At 57.1% G+C, this 14,155-nt stretch overlaps 1 protein-coding gene across 1 annotated transcript; it reads left to right on the top strand.

Annotated features, from left to right (window-relative positions):
* The first annotated feature begins 2,168 nt into the window (after window positions 1-2,168).
* Window positions 2,169-12,082, top strand: NHERF1 (NHERF family PDZ scaffold protein 1). The gene is made up of 6 exons (XM_040081849.2): window positions 2,169-2,602; window positions 8,676-8,837; window positions 9,566-9,719; window positions 10,249-10,289; window positions 10,797-10,895; window positions 11,024-12,082. The coding sequence occupies exons 1-6, from the start codon at window positions 2,210-2,212 to the stop codon at window positions 11,174-11,176; spliced, it is 1,002 nt and encodes a 333-aa protein (XP_039937783.1). The 5' UTR covers window positions 2,169-2,209; the 3' UTR covers window positions 11,177-12,082.
* Window positions 12,083-14,155: the final 2,073 nt, after the last annotated feature.

Genomic DNA, 14,155 nt, shown 5'->3' with positions numbered 1-14,155 from the left:
TTTGCATTTGTCTGATTGTTTATTGCGTGAGAAATCCCTGCCCTGGGTCTGCAACGTGGGAGGTGGCTGCACACAGGCGCTGCAGAGCAGCCGGGCCAGGGGGCCCTGGGAGCAGCTGTGAGGAGGGGGAAGCACCCACAGCCCCTTCCTCCCTGCCTCCCTGCCGGGGGGTGCTTTCCTTGCACATTTCAGACAGACCAAAGGTGAGAGAGGAAGAGTAAACACGGTCTGTTAAATTAAAACCAACCTCCTCCCCTGCTGTTCTCATGGTGCAGAGTCCAGCATTCCCCAAATAACTCTGTCTTCCCACCAATGGCATTGCTGCTGCCGCTTGGCTGATGTCTGCAAAAATTGCTGGATGGCTTCAACACAAACAGACGTTGGCTCTTTTCTCTTTCCCTCCTCCTGCCTGAGCTCCTTTAACTTCACTCCAAGATGCAAAGGGCAGGAGGAGGCAGCTGGGGCGCGACGGTCCTGCCCATGCCCTGCCATCCCGCAGGCACTATTGGACCAAAAAGCAGCTTCAGCTGTTTCCTGTGCTGCTGCCTTTCTTCCTTATCGAGGTCCCGTGCTCAAACCAGCCCTGCTGGAGCTGGGTTTTGTTTCCTGACTTAGTGCAGGGTACCCAAAATGAACTCTGCATCTGCCCTTCCAGGAAGCTCACTTGAGGGGCTGTGCTGCTCACAACCCTCTTGCCAGGGGGACGGCTTGACAAGGGCGATAGATCCCCCCATCCCAGGGCTGTACCACAGCACGTTTGGCCTGGTTTTCCTCTCCACAGGCATTTGCTGCCGGCTGCCGTGGGATTCCTCTCCGCTGCTTTTCTCAGGGCTGAGCGGCTGTGGACGAATGCTCAGCCGAGTGGAGGAAACAAATGAGCCCACCCTCCGCTCCCAGCTGGGTCCCACGGAGTTGGAGCACGGCCACGCCAAGCACACGGGGGGTTCCTTGGTCAGCGGGGTCACTGAGCAGGGTTTGGGGGCAGAGCGCCTTGTGAGAGACCTGTCCCACGGCATGCAGCTGTCCCCTCCTTGACTGTCTGCAGCACGGTTAAACGTGATCCTGGCTGCCCTGAGGACCTTTGCCCGGGAACTTCAGCCAGGCCCTGCACTGGGGGACACTTATGGTGCCTCTGCGCCAGTCCCAGGAGCCAGGAGGCAGCTCTGCCTGGCACCAGCAGCCCTGCAGCACGGCCTGAGCAGCACAGGCTTGTTGCTGCCTTGCTCTGCCCTGGCTGAGCCTAAACCCCAGGATCTCACATGCTCATGAGCCCCTGCAGCTATTTCTGTTTCTCAGTCCATGAGCAGAGAACGTGGAGCCAGGGCAGAGCAAATCCCCTGGGGTTCCCTCCATTTTCCCCCACCTCAGGCCCCCAGCTCCAGGGTGTTGAGCAAGGTTCAGAGGAGGCTGGGGGAAAAGGGCTGGTATCTCATTTCCACTGCCTATCTAGTCACCTGCCCTCTTCCCAGTCCGCTTTCCCAGGCAGTTTCCATTGTGGGATTTTATTTTACTGTCGAAGCTTCGAGCATCCCTCCACCCTCTACGTCAGAGCAGCACCGGGACCGACTGTAATGTTCGAGGAATGGGCGAAGGTATCGGATAGATGTTCCCCTAGGGGCTACCCGAGATATGCCGCGGAGCAGGAATAGCTGGGAGCGTCCCGCCGATGTCCGGCCACCGTGGGGCTGTCTCGGAGATGGTGGCAGAGCCGATCCCCTGTGGGGGAACTTCAGCGAGGATCGGGAGTTACCGCGGCGGGCTCGGGGGGCTCCAGGGAGAGGCGGAGGTGGCTGCGGGGGAGTGGTTCGGCCTCACGGGGGAGCGGTCGGACTCTCGAAGGAGCGTTCGGACCCCGCGGGCCAGCAGTCGGACTCCATCGGGGGAGTGGCCCGACCCCTCCGGGGAGCGGCCCGGTCCCTCTTCAGGCACCACGACCCGGCGGCGCCGCTCCCAGAACGCCCCGCCGGGACGCGAATATATTTGCATACTCACACCAGTATATTTGCATAACTGCACATTAAAATTTTGCATTGACACGCCCCCGCTATCCTAATATGGCGGGCTTCATCCCATCCCACTCCCCCATTGGCGGCCGCCGGCTCGGCGCCCCGCCCCCTTATATAAGGCGCGCCGCGGGGTCGTTGGCGCCCAGTGCGCTGAGGGCGAGTGGCGGGACGGGCCCGCTGCTGCTCCCGCCGCTTCCCCCGCCATGAGCAGCGGCGCGGGCCCCGCCGCCCGGCTGTGTCGCCTGGAGCGCGGCCCGGATGGGTACGGCTTCCACCTGCACGGCGAGAAGGGCAAGCCGGGCCAGTTCATCCGGCTGGTGGAGGCGGGCTCGCCGGCCGAGCAGTCGGGGCTGCGCGCTGGGGACCGGCTGCTGGAGGTGGACGGCGAGAACGTAGAGCGGGAGAGCCATCAGCAAGTGGTGGAGCGGATCCGCGCCGCCGCCGGCGTCGTCAGCCTCCTCGTCGTAGACTCGACGGCCGAGGATCATCTGCCGAAGCGGGGCGGGGCGGGTGCCGAGCCGCCGGCGACGGGCGGGCAGGCGGTCCCGATGCCGGCGGAGCCCGCGGCGCCGGAGCCCAGCGGGGCCGACCAGCGGGTAAATGAGCGGCCGGGGGATTGGGACTCGGAAGTTTTCGGGCAGAGGGTGTTGTCCGAGGAGGAGGGGTCGCGACCGGCCTCGGTCGTCCCCTGACAGGCGAGCGAGCGGGAGTCGCGGCCGCCGTGTCTGCCCCTGGGCGTCGTGTGTAGTTTCGGTCTCCGTTCTTTTTTTCTTTTTTTGCTTTGCTTTAAACGCGGCTCACTAGAAGCCCCGGGTCCTGCCGTGCCCGCCTGCTTTGCCTTTTTTCTTTCTTTTTTTCTTTTTTTTCTTTTTTTTTCTTTTTTTTCTTTTTTTTTTTCCCCTAATGATCTTGTCTCTCAGCCGTGTCAGTGACAGGCGGGGGCAGGCGGGGCCACCGGGCTGGTTGGACCCATAACTGAACCCGTGGAGTCCTGGAGCCTTTCGGCCCATCCTTGTGCTGCGGGGCCGGTAAAATGGGGTGAGAAAGGCAACAGGGCGAGCTTTGATGTGCAGCTGAGCCCAGGACTGGACTGAGGACAGCTGGTGCTAACCCACCCCAAAATACAACAGAAAAAACATGGCAGAGGATGTTTTTGGGGGTTAAGACTGCAGGTATTCATGATAGTCACTCCTGCTCTGAGTGCATTCAGCCCCTGCTGTGGAGTGGAGATAGCTGAGCCCTTCTTGGGCAGGGGGCTTGATCCTGGCACAGTCGCCACAGACACTTCCTAACTCAGGAATGTCGGCCTTAAGCACATGTGGGAGTAAGCAGTTGCACAAAGGGATGTAGAAAGGTAAGGAATTGAGAAACAGCTGACCTTTCATGCCCCAAGCGGTTCCTAGGAGACGCTCTGGGAGATAATACTGCTTTTTATTTACCCAGCAAAGACGTGTTTGTTGTTAAAACAAACATGTGGATGGCTCCCTGAGCTGCAGCCTCTTGGTGTCCCCAGTGTGAGGAACTTTCTGGGGAAATCTTATGACCTGTTCCCAGAGAGGTTGGTGCAGTGGAACCTTCCCAGTGTTGATGCTGAGCCCCAGGAAGACCTTGATGCCTCACTGAGCTGTTGTCACATAGGGTTTTGCTGAGGATTAGGTGGTTTTGAGCTGTGAACTTCAGCTTTGTGCTTGTTCCCCTGGTTGCGCTGATCTGCTGCAGGCACAGCTCTCATCTGTGTCTGGCTAAAACATCACTCCAGCACCTCCTTGATGGGCTTCTTTGGGTGGGAACAGCCATGCGCTATCCCTGTGCTGTCTCTCTTGCTTGCTGTCCCCTGTATCATCCCCTGTCACTCACGTGTGGCCCCGTGCTGGGCTCCAGTGCTGCCCCATGCAGGGAGAACGTGCCTGCTCTTACGTATGTCACAGTGCCAGAGTTCCCTCAGTGCTAGTGAGACTGTCTGTGTTCTGCTTTCTCCTACCAGACCTCTCCATGGGCTGGGAAAAATAAAAGGGATGTTGTTAATGCAGCTTGGGTGAGTTCCCTGACAGGCTTGGGGGCTGAGGACATGTGGTCCCCAAAGAGTATGGAGCCCTCTCATGCTGTAGGACCACTGCCTGCTCGCTTTATTGGCTGCAGTGATGGAAAGAGCTTAGGAAGCTGGAGATTTGGGGGACAAAATCTCCCCATGAGATTTTGGGAGACAGCCTGCTGGAGATTTGGGGGACAAAATCTCTCCACAAGATTTTGGGAGACAGCCCCAGCTGGGGATTTGGGGGACAGTCTTGGCTGAAGATTCCCCACAGTCTTGGGGAGCAAGCCTGGGGCACGGCTCATGCACAGTTACTACTAGCGGTTTCTCTACTTGCGGTTTTTCTTCTCACTAGAGCAGGAAGCAGGTGACATGGGGTGACATTGCCACAAGGCCCCAGACAGTTTCTCAACAGGTAGGAGCAGGAAATCTTGCGGCTGGGGGCAGGGCCCAGTGGAAAAGGCAAGTGAATTTAGAGACATCGCCCCGACCGGGTACCCACCAAGCAAGGTGAGAAGATGCCGGGTGGGGTGCTGAGCCGATTTCTCTCCAGTGAGGCAGGAACACACTGGTGGCCTGTTCCCGGCCACTGGCAGGCAACTGGGGCCAGCTGCTCCATCCCCCCACAGCCCCATCCCATCACTGTGGGTTGGTGGGATTCCCTGGGATCCCACCCAGGGGAAGCGGGAGATTTGCACGTGTCAGAGTCCTGTTTGCTTTATTGGGCTGGACTTGCCTTTATTTGTTTAACAAGCCTGGAGACGCTTAAGAGCTGGGAGAGCTGCTTGTGGTGAGCAATGTTTAGCGTCTCCCACCTCCCAGCAGAATCTATTCTCCCTCCAAACCATGCTGGGTCCTCCATGATTGGGACTGCCAGGGGGCTCAGGCACCCCCACAGATCCCTGAGGCAGAATCAGATCCCTTGTGGGAGACTCATCATGGGTTTCTTTTTCATTCCTATAAAACCTTGAGTGTGTAAATCCCCCTGATGCTGTGGTGGAGATTTTGAGCCTCCCTGGGGAGCTGATCCATGCACCCCTGTCTGCAGTGCTGAGCCAGCATGATGACAGTTTCACACCCCTCAGGTCTGCCCAATTTCCTGGGACCCTGTGCTGTGGGGGTGTCCCTACACTGAGAGCTGTGACAGTTCGTCTCCCCCCATGTTTGTTTCCGGAGGCTTCAGCTGCTCAGGAGTGTCTTGAGAAAGTTTCATGCAAACCACACAGTGTTCCCAGGGCAGCACCAGGTGCTGCCAGCATGGTGCCCTGGTACAAGGGCAAGGCACTTGCTACCAGCCCCGGGCATCTCTCTTGCAAATTTAGTGTTAAATTAGAGCTCTCCCTGCCAGCAAGGCTCATCCCTCCTTGTAAAACGTGGGAGAGCCTTCCAGGGCTGGCTTTCAGAGTGTAACAGGGAGTAGTTCCCCCAGCACTGGGAGCATTGCACTGGGGTAGCTGGTGTTTAATTAGGAAATGAATTAATTCCTCTCAAGGCAGCTGCATGAAAAGCAGCTCCAGTCAAACAGGACGTGACAGGGATGCTGCAAGGAGGCTGCTTTGCATCCCCTTTGTATGAAACCCGAATGTGTGCGCCAGATTTTGGGACCCGTGTGAATTTGCTGGCTCAGGCGTCCTCAGAGCTCTTGTGTTTCTTTTTGAGTAACTGGGAATGTTGCTGCCGCCAACAGGCTTGATGCTGCTTGTAGGGCTGCAGGGAATTTCCTGCGACTTGAGGCTTCAGAAGCTGTCCTGAAATTGCTGTTGGGGGGCTGGGAAATGGGGACTGAGTCCTGACATGCTGTGCAGCTAGGGTTCCCCCCAGTCCTGGGATTGCTGGTCCTGCCAGGTGGCTGAAGGTGCTGTGGAGGAAGAAGCAGCTGGGTGTGCCCCAAATCCTGTTTCAGGGTAGGAACAACAGTGCAATTCTGCAGAAGTTCTCATCCCAAGCAGGCATCTTTGCAGAGAGAGGCCTTTCTGCCTTCCCTGGGTATAGAGGAGAGGGGTGGCATAGCATGCCTGTGCAGGGGGCTGATTCCTGCTTCCCCCGCTGCCCTCCCTGAGAGAGGTTGTAACTGCTTGCAACATGCCGGCTAATCCCAGCGGTGGGAGAGCTGCTGGCCTTGCAGGACAGGATGCAGCAGCTTAGAGAAATTAGGGGCATTTCCGCTGCCCAGCTCCATAGTCACGGGTCTTCTCATGTCCTGGGTGTTGGCTCCAAACCCTCTTACCTCACATTGCTCAGTCCAAAGGGGACTTTGGGGCTGGAAGGATGCCCTGCCACGGGGTGCTCTCCCCGTAGATGGGCAGGATACGGCTGCTGGAGGATCAGTTGCATTTGTTTTCCTCTCTGGGAGGCAGAGTGGTGGATGCCCGCAGGGTTTCTGTGATTTGGGGAAGGCGCAGGCAGCCTGGCATGCTGGGCTGGAGGAGCTGCTGGTGGGGGGAATGCTGCGGGGCCGGGTCATGGCTCAGCTGGGCTACCCTCACACTGAGTGCTGCTGCCTTGGCCAGCTGCCTTTGCAGAATCAGTGCCTCCCTCACCGCTGTGACCTGTCCCTGGTGTCCTGAGACATCTGTCCAACCTGCAGGACTTGCCATCCCCCAAAAAATTCATGGCACCAGCATCTCAGGGAGCCCAGGCTGCCAGGGCTTTGTTGGTATGGGTGGGAGGGAAGACCTCCCTCCTCCTCCTCACCCGGGAACACTGCCAGCACCACTTGCTGGGTGCTCCCTCTGGCTTTGTCCTTAGCTATCGGCGTGGAGCAACCCCACAGTGCTGCCAAGGGCACTGGCAGCGTGGGTGCTCCAGAGCCTGAACTCCTTGCTCAGGGTCGAGCCAGGGCAGGGATCTGGGGAGCTGCTGCCTTCCTCCAGGCTCCAGCAGCTCCTGCCTTTTGTCCTTATTTTGGGTATTGTCGGTCCTCACCATTGCTTGGGATTTCTGCTTGGGTGGAGGATGCTATCACACCCTGTGAACCTGCTGCCACTTGGGTACGGGAGGGATGGGAGGGCAGAAGGGGCGAAGTCAAGGGGGTCACAATCCTCCTCCCAGCCGGGGAATCCACAGCCGGGCTGTTGCACTGGGCATGTGAAGCTGAGACACGTGGAGAGCAAGTCTTGCATGCCAGTGCTGAGGCATCCTCGAGATCACCTTCACTCCGGGCAGATGTGCTGGGTGCTGCCTGCACCTCCCTTCCCAGGGTGTTGTCTGGGGTGGCAGCCAGCCTTGACCATGAAGGAAGTCATTGCGCAAGATGATGGGGCTTTATCAGGGCTTTATCGTGGTGTTTGGCTTAGCAATTGTAAATGTGTCACTCTGGCCCATGTGGGACTGTGTGCCATACCAGTGTGTCAGATATGGGGTGTCAGCACTCCAGGACCCAGGTTTTCCCTGCAGTGGGCAAAGGTGATTTTGTAGCAAGATGCAAGAGTGCTGTGCAGGGGGCAAAGAGTATCCCAGTGCAGGTGTGGGAGGGAAAATTGCTGCAGTGTCTGCCCTCAGTGATGGGTACCAACAGAGAAAAAATTATCTTGGATGGAAGATTAAGTACTAGCCCCCTTGGTGAAGAATACCTCAGCAGTTTGAGTGAGGCTTGGCTGCTGGGAGAGCCCAACCGAAGCTCAGGTTCCGGTGGTCACGGTGTGATCAAGCCATTTTATATATAAATTTTAAAAGTGGTATTGGGTGCTAGGGTCAGAGCAGTTCTGACAGTGCCACATGCAGGTGTCTGGTTTGTGTTACCTGGTTCCTCTGATACTCCCTGGACATCCCACTCCCTGCTGGGTGAGCAAAGGCAGTTCCTGTGTGCCAGCCTCCCAGGGATGCTCCTGCTTCTTCCTGCTGCTCACTGTGTGGGGAGCTTAGAGAGCATCAAGTGAGTGGCTGTGGCTGCTCCAGTATGGTTCCCTAGCTCCAGGTGCTGGTGGATCCACAGCTCAAAGTGAAACCAGGTGCTGATGAGCTGGGTGTTGCTTCCTGGAGAGATGAATGTCCCAGTCGCACCACCCCAGTGGAGCTGGTTTCTGTTTTGCAATCCTGGAAGGTCATGCTGGGACATGGAGGTGCCTTGGTATTACAGCTCCTCCATCGGGGTCCCAGCTGCCTGCCTGAGCCCTGTGTACCCCTTCCTTGCTGACAGTGGTTGTGGGGTGTTCTGGAGTGGGGGATCTCCCTGAGCCCATGGCTGGGTTTGCAATGGAGAGGGGCTACAGCTGGCAAGAAGGTGATGGAAGGGACCTGTGCCAGCACCTGAGACTTCTCCAGCAGCCAAAGCTTCCCGAGCTGGGTGGGATGGAGTGAGGGTGCTTCCCAGCAGCCTGGGCTGTGTTTCCTCTTCCATCTTCAGGGCATTTGCAATCCTGATCCCAAAAGGAAGAGCATAGGCTGGGAACACACATATGATACCATGTTTCTTCAGTGTTTCACTGCAATTGGTGTGCTCTGCACCTAATTAATTAATTAGAGCCCAGGATCATACGGTGTTTGGCACCCTGCATCCCATCTTGAGGTATCAGTGCCCACAGGTGGTGGTCAGATGGTGTCCCTGCCACTCCAGCAGCTGTCTGGGGTTCTTGGTGCTATCCTTGGGTGTAGGGGGGTCCAGGAGCAGTTCCACCCACAGGTTGTTCCCATTGCAGGAGGAGCTGAGACCTCGGCTGTGCCACATGAAGAAAGGCCCTGATGGCTACGGCTTCAACCTGCACAGTGACAAGAGCCGCCCAGGGCAGTACGTGCGCGCTGTCGACCCTGGCTCGCCAGCTGAGGCAGCGGGGCTGGCCCCTCAGGACCGCATCATCGAGGTGTGCTGGGGTGAGGGGGGGTCTGAGGGCTCTCTCTGAAAAGCTGGGCATTCCCTTGCATCCTGGTGCCTGGGAGACAGCTGACCTTGGTCAGGAAGGCATGCAGTGTCCCTGGTGCTGGTGGTGACTCATGGCACAGCCACCCGACCTGCACCAGCCTGCCAGTCCCCACCCAGGGGTGCAGCACTGTGGAGTGCTGGGACTGAGCATTAATTAGCTGTGTGGGGGTTAATTAGCGGCAGCACTGTCCCCGGGATGCTGCTGGGGTGGGGTAGGCTGGGGACAAGGTGCATGATGGTCACAAGTCCTGCTGTCAGGTGTGACCGGGGTGGGGATGAGCTCAGGTTTGTGCCAGGTGGGATGATGATCCATAAAAGCAAGGACCAACTGAGCCCCAGCCCTGCTGTTCACCAGGGTGTGGGGCTGCTGCCTCTTCTGGGGTGAAGCTTTTGGGGTTTCTGGAGACCCTGGGTTTTGTGCCAGCCCCGGGTCCATGTGCTGCTGGGAGTTTCCTGCCAGCTTTGCCCATTCAATCCCATGCCAATCACTCAGAGGAAAATCTGCTTTTAATGAGGTTTTTCTGGCTTCACTGCTAATCCCTGCGAGGCCACCAATGCCTGTGGGGCTATGGGGTGGCTGTGCTGGTATTATGACTGGTACCTGACCTCTCAATGGTGCTTCTGAGGGATGGATATCCACTAGCTCCTCTGGTGATGTGGTACCTGCAGGTGAATGGTGTGTGCATGGAGGGCAAGCAGCACAGTGACGTGGTGGCAGCCATCAAGGCGAGTGGTGACGAGACCAGGCTGCTGGTGGTGGATGTCCTCACAGATGAGTTCTTCAAGAAGTGCAAAGTGGTGCCCTCGGAGCAGCACTTGACAGGTGGGATGGGGACTGTGCTGCTGGGAGGGGTTTGTGCCAACTCTGCTGGCTCTGTGTCACCTTCTCACCAAACCTTAGGGGGCTGAGCTCTGGGAGGTGGTCGTATCACCCTGGGGCCAAGCAGAGTCACTTGGCTTTGGCATCTCCCTGCCTGGCCCCATGCCGGGCTGGTGGGGCTGACGTGGGCAGGTTTATGGCCCTTGGTTGCACTTTGGCAGGGTTTATGGCTTGGGGAGCAAACAGGCATCAGCTGCCCTTTGCTCTCCTCTGCTGTCACAGTGGTCCCCAGAAGGATGGAGAGGGGGTCTCACTGGGCTCCACATCACGGCTGCCATCATGGGGATGTGTCTGGCAGCATTCCCCTGTGCCACAGGGCTGGTTGCAGCAAGTGGTTAAAAAATCCAGGACCTGGCCAGACCCTGGGCAGTGTTGTGTAAGCATTGGCCATGTACAGCCTTGGCTTGCCCTCCATTGGCAGGGGGACAAAGCAAACACATCCTCACCCGGTGCCCACGTCTTTATCCCACAGGTCCCTTGCCAGAACCAGTTGCCAATGGTGATGTAGGGAAGGTAAGAGCCTTGTCTTGATTTCAATCCCATCTCCAGTCAGGGACCCTCCTGTTCATGTCCCCTCTGCCCATGGGTGGGTGATACCACCAGATAACACAGCGGTCTCAGGCTGCCACACCAGAACTGGTGCCACTGGGAAGGGAACTGGTGTCCTCCAGGAAGGGGGATACTTGTGATGCTGAGTGTCATGGAAGTGGCTGTCTTCCTCCTCTCTTTGCCTTCTGATGCTCCAGGAATGGGAGCCCTCGTGCTGCAGTAGGGAAGTAGCATCCAGCCCTGCAGCCACCCTCCCCCTCCCGCTCCTGCTAAAGCCAGGGCAGTCAGTCCGGGGTTTAATCCTTCCCCGCCCTGGATGGGCAGCGCTAGAGGTATTTATGTGCCTGGAGCTTGCAGGGGATTACGTGTGGGGAGGACGGATTTCATGGCCCCCTGGGTGGGACTTGCAACTCTGGAGGCTGTTCTCAAGCCCCAGGGCTGGAGCTCACACTCCTTCCCTGCTCCCCCCAGGAAAATGGCGGAGAGCCACAGTCCAACTCGGTGTCTGAGAGCCCGTCCAGCCCCACGCCACTGGGCGTGTCCCCCAACTCCAGTGAGACCCACAGCAAGGTAGGGCTGGGAATGCCAGGGGGAGGTGGTGGCTGGAAAGCAGGATCTGGGCTGTGCCCCCACCATGGGGCTGTCCAGGGGAACACACAGTGGGGATGACACTGCCTTTCATCCCCAAACACACACAGGAGAGTGACAAACGCCATTCAGCATCTGGCTCCCTCCTGGACCTTGACATCCCGCTGGCTGTGGCCAAGGAGCGGGCACACCAGAAGCGCACCAGCAAGAGGGCACCCCAGATGGACTGGAGCAAGAAAAATGAACTGTTCAGCAACCTGTGAAGGCCCTGAGGCAGGGTGAGGGTTTTCTAGCCCCTCCCAGCCCCATACCCACCTCTCCTGCACTCCTCTCCTCCCTGCCATGGGCTCCTGGTGGATATGTGGGGCTGCTCCCTAGCACCCTGACCCAAGTGCTGTGGTTTGGTGGCCAGTGAGCATCCCTGCAGAGGGGTTCTGGGCCGGGGGTGCTGGGGGTGCCCCCTCCCAAAAGCTCATCCCCAGGGTGCTCCTTCAACCCTGCCTTGAAGCCCTGCACACCCTGGTAGGCACAAGCAGGGGTTTGGGAGGGATCAAGGATTTGGGGTGGCCTGATGCCCAACACACACTCCTGGTCCCCACTGTTCCCTGTTTTTTTCCCCACCCCAAACCCCATCTCCATTTGAGATCCCTCCAAATTACCCTTTAACTGCAAAACCTGAGGTTTTTAGTGTCTTCTACCAAACCCCACCTGCCCAGCCACTGGCCACAGCTGGGGTGTTTGACCCTACCTGGCAAGCTCCGTCCACAATGACCCTGTCCCTTTGCCTCTTCAGCTGCAAGGAGGGGTATGGGTGTCCAGCATTGGGGAGTGCCCAGCACCCTGCCTAGGGCAATTTTGGGAGAGGAGAGGGTGTCTGGAGCCAGCACACCAAGCAATAATAGTCTCCTTTGCTCCTGCACACTCCTGGAGACAGAGCCAATCAGGGTTTGAATCCAACACTGTTTAATTTAAAAGCTTCTCTTTTTTTTTTTTTTTTCCTGAAATAAGCATTTTTCCAATCACTTTTTTTTTTTTTTTTTTAAACCTGTATTTTGTGGAAATTCTTCCTGTGGATGTTTTGTTTCCATGTACTACAATCAGGTGTTGTACTGTTGAGCTAAAGAGAAATTCTGTTTACTGGAATAAACTTTTCTGACTTCACAAGTCTAGTTTAAGGCTAAATCCTTCCAGAGCCTGAGTGGGTGCAAAGGGCTTGCTGTGACCAGGGGTTTGGGGGAAAGGCAGGTAGCTGGGGGACACTGGGCCTGGTTTGGGTACCCCTCAGCACGTGCTGGTGACAGGCTGAGGGGGGTTGGGGAGGCACCGGCTGGTCCCAGTGGGGGTTAATGCCTAGGGGTGATTAATGAGCTTTAATTCCCTGGGGAGTTTGAGGCGGGGGGGGCGGGTGGTGGGTGGGAGGGGGTGGTGATGCAAAGCTCTAATCTGGGTCTGCCAGCCAGGCTGGAGGGCAGCAGCTCTGCTGGGGGCAGCTCAAATGTGCCCCCAGCCCCGATGGGGGTTTTTGCGATGAGCCTGGGTTCCACCCGGGTTGAGGGAAGGCAGAGGGGATCGGTGAGGAGAGGGGTGCTTGTCCCTCTGAATGAATGGATGTAGACCTGGGTGGTTCAGTCGGGCCAGACTGGTCGCACAGTAGGACAAGGCAGGGCTGTGCCTGGCCTCTGTCTGGTATCTTCACTTCCTCCTCTTCTGCACATTCTTGTTTTGTGCTCCAAATCTGCAAAGAAGCTCTTCCACCTGGGCACACAAGTCTTTGCACCTCAAATGACACCCAAGTGACAAAGTGCCACCAGAATGCTGGGGAATGTGCAGGCTGTCACTTTCTCCTGGACGCTGGGGGAGCCCATTCCAACCTGTCTCATCCTCTGAATGTGTGTCCTCTGAGGGAAAGTGAGCCCCTATGCCCTGTTTTCTCATCCTCATCTCACTGGGGCAGCACGACACCCCTACCTGGGATGGATGCATGCAGGGCAGGAGTGGGGGCACCCAGTGGGTCCCAGCAGAATCTTTTGCCTCTTGGCCTGGTCAGAGCAGCTGGGCACTGGTTCCCTGTGGGAACCTGTTTGAGCCCTGCTGGGACTCTCCCCCCAGCCTTTGGGGCGGGCTGAGCTCCGGGACAGACCCAACTTTGTTTTGGGTTGCCAGGGAAAGGCTGTTCCCAGCCGCCCGTGGAGCTGGGGCAGCGCCGGCGTTGCCGGGGACCGGGGATGCCAAGCAGGGCCCTCACTGGCTCCAGAGCAACCAGCTGGGCATGGGGAACTGCGACAGGAGATCACCCTGCCCCTTCCCCGTGGCAGCAGAGGTTAAAAGAAATTTTTTCCCACCTTGGTCGGGTTTTAGGGGAGCAAATCCCAGCCCAGCTACATCTTTCCTGCCGGTTTGGCCTTGCTCCTCTGGCAGAGGGATGAGACGCTTCACAGAAGGAGCACCAGAGCCAGCAGTTCACCCAGCAGGTTCTGCAAATCTTGTTCTGGAGGACAGAATCCATTTCTGCCTGCAGCAGGTGACGAGGAGCAGGAGGATTAGTAGCCCTTGTCATGGTAATCCCAGCAGGAAGTAGAGCTGCTCTTCACTTTACTACCACACAAAGCTTTCACTACTACTAAATCCACACTAAATACTTGTTTAAAATGCCATGATACACTGTTCCTACACTTGGCTTTAATATTAGTCACAGGAATCATATATTTAAATTTGCTAAAATTGGAAAACTAAAGCCCCCCAGGCCCTAAAAATACACGCACAGCAACACTAAAAATCCCACATACTGCCAATCTCCAAAACATCCCTGGGCAAATATGAAAGTTATTACCTGATCCTCCATTACTGAAACGGGTAATTTGTGGTCTAGGATTACCCATTACAGCTGCTGTTATAGTAGGAAAATACACAGGAGCATCAGTTATCCTTCTTACCTTCTGTCCTCTCCTCTTAGCAACTTCCCTGCTGTGGACAGTATGTGTAGGGCAGGAGAGGTCAGGCTGAGTAACTGCACAGAGAAGTTTGTCTAGTGGGAGTCAGGCAAGAGTCTCTTTTTCATCCATGGATCTACGACAGAAAGGCTGGATAACTCCTGCCCTAAATATATCTGCCCCCCAGTAAGAGATATTTTCCTCACATTCATCTTTATCTCAGTGGAGCGCAGCAAATGGAGCCTCCAGGCTCAGCAGAGCAAGTCCTGAGCTGATGGAAGAAGGGAGCTGTCTCCTTTCAGTGTGTTCTCC

This window comes from Hirundo rustica, chromosome 18 (genome assembly GCF_015227805.2).
Source record: "Hirundo rustica isolate bHirRus1 chromosome 18, bHirRus1.pri.v3, whole genome shotgun sequence".
Lineage (NCBI taxonomy): Eukaryota > Metazoa > Chordata > Aves > Passeriformes > Hirundinidae > Hirundo > Hirundo rustica.
This window is presented reverse-complemented; position numbering and strand designations above follow the sequence as displayed.

Coding starts and splice junctions, on each gene's coding strand:
- NHERF1 (XM_040081849.2), top strand. CDS start 2,210: ATGAGCAGCGGCGCGGGCCCCGCCGCCCGGCTGTGTCGCCTGGAGCGC. Junction 2,603..8,675: donor CCAGCGGGGCCGACCAGCGG/GTAAATGAGCGG, acceptor TTCCCATTGCAG/GAGGAGCTGAGACCTCGGCT. Junction 9,720..10,248: donor CTCGGAGCAGCACTTGACAG/GTGGGATGGGGA, acceptor TTTATCCCACAG/GTCCCTTGCCAGAACCAGTT.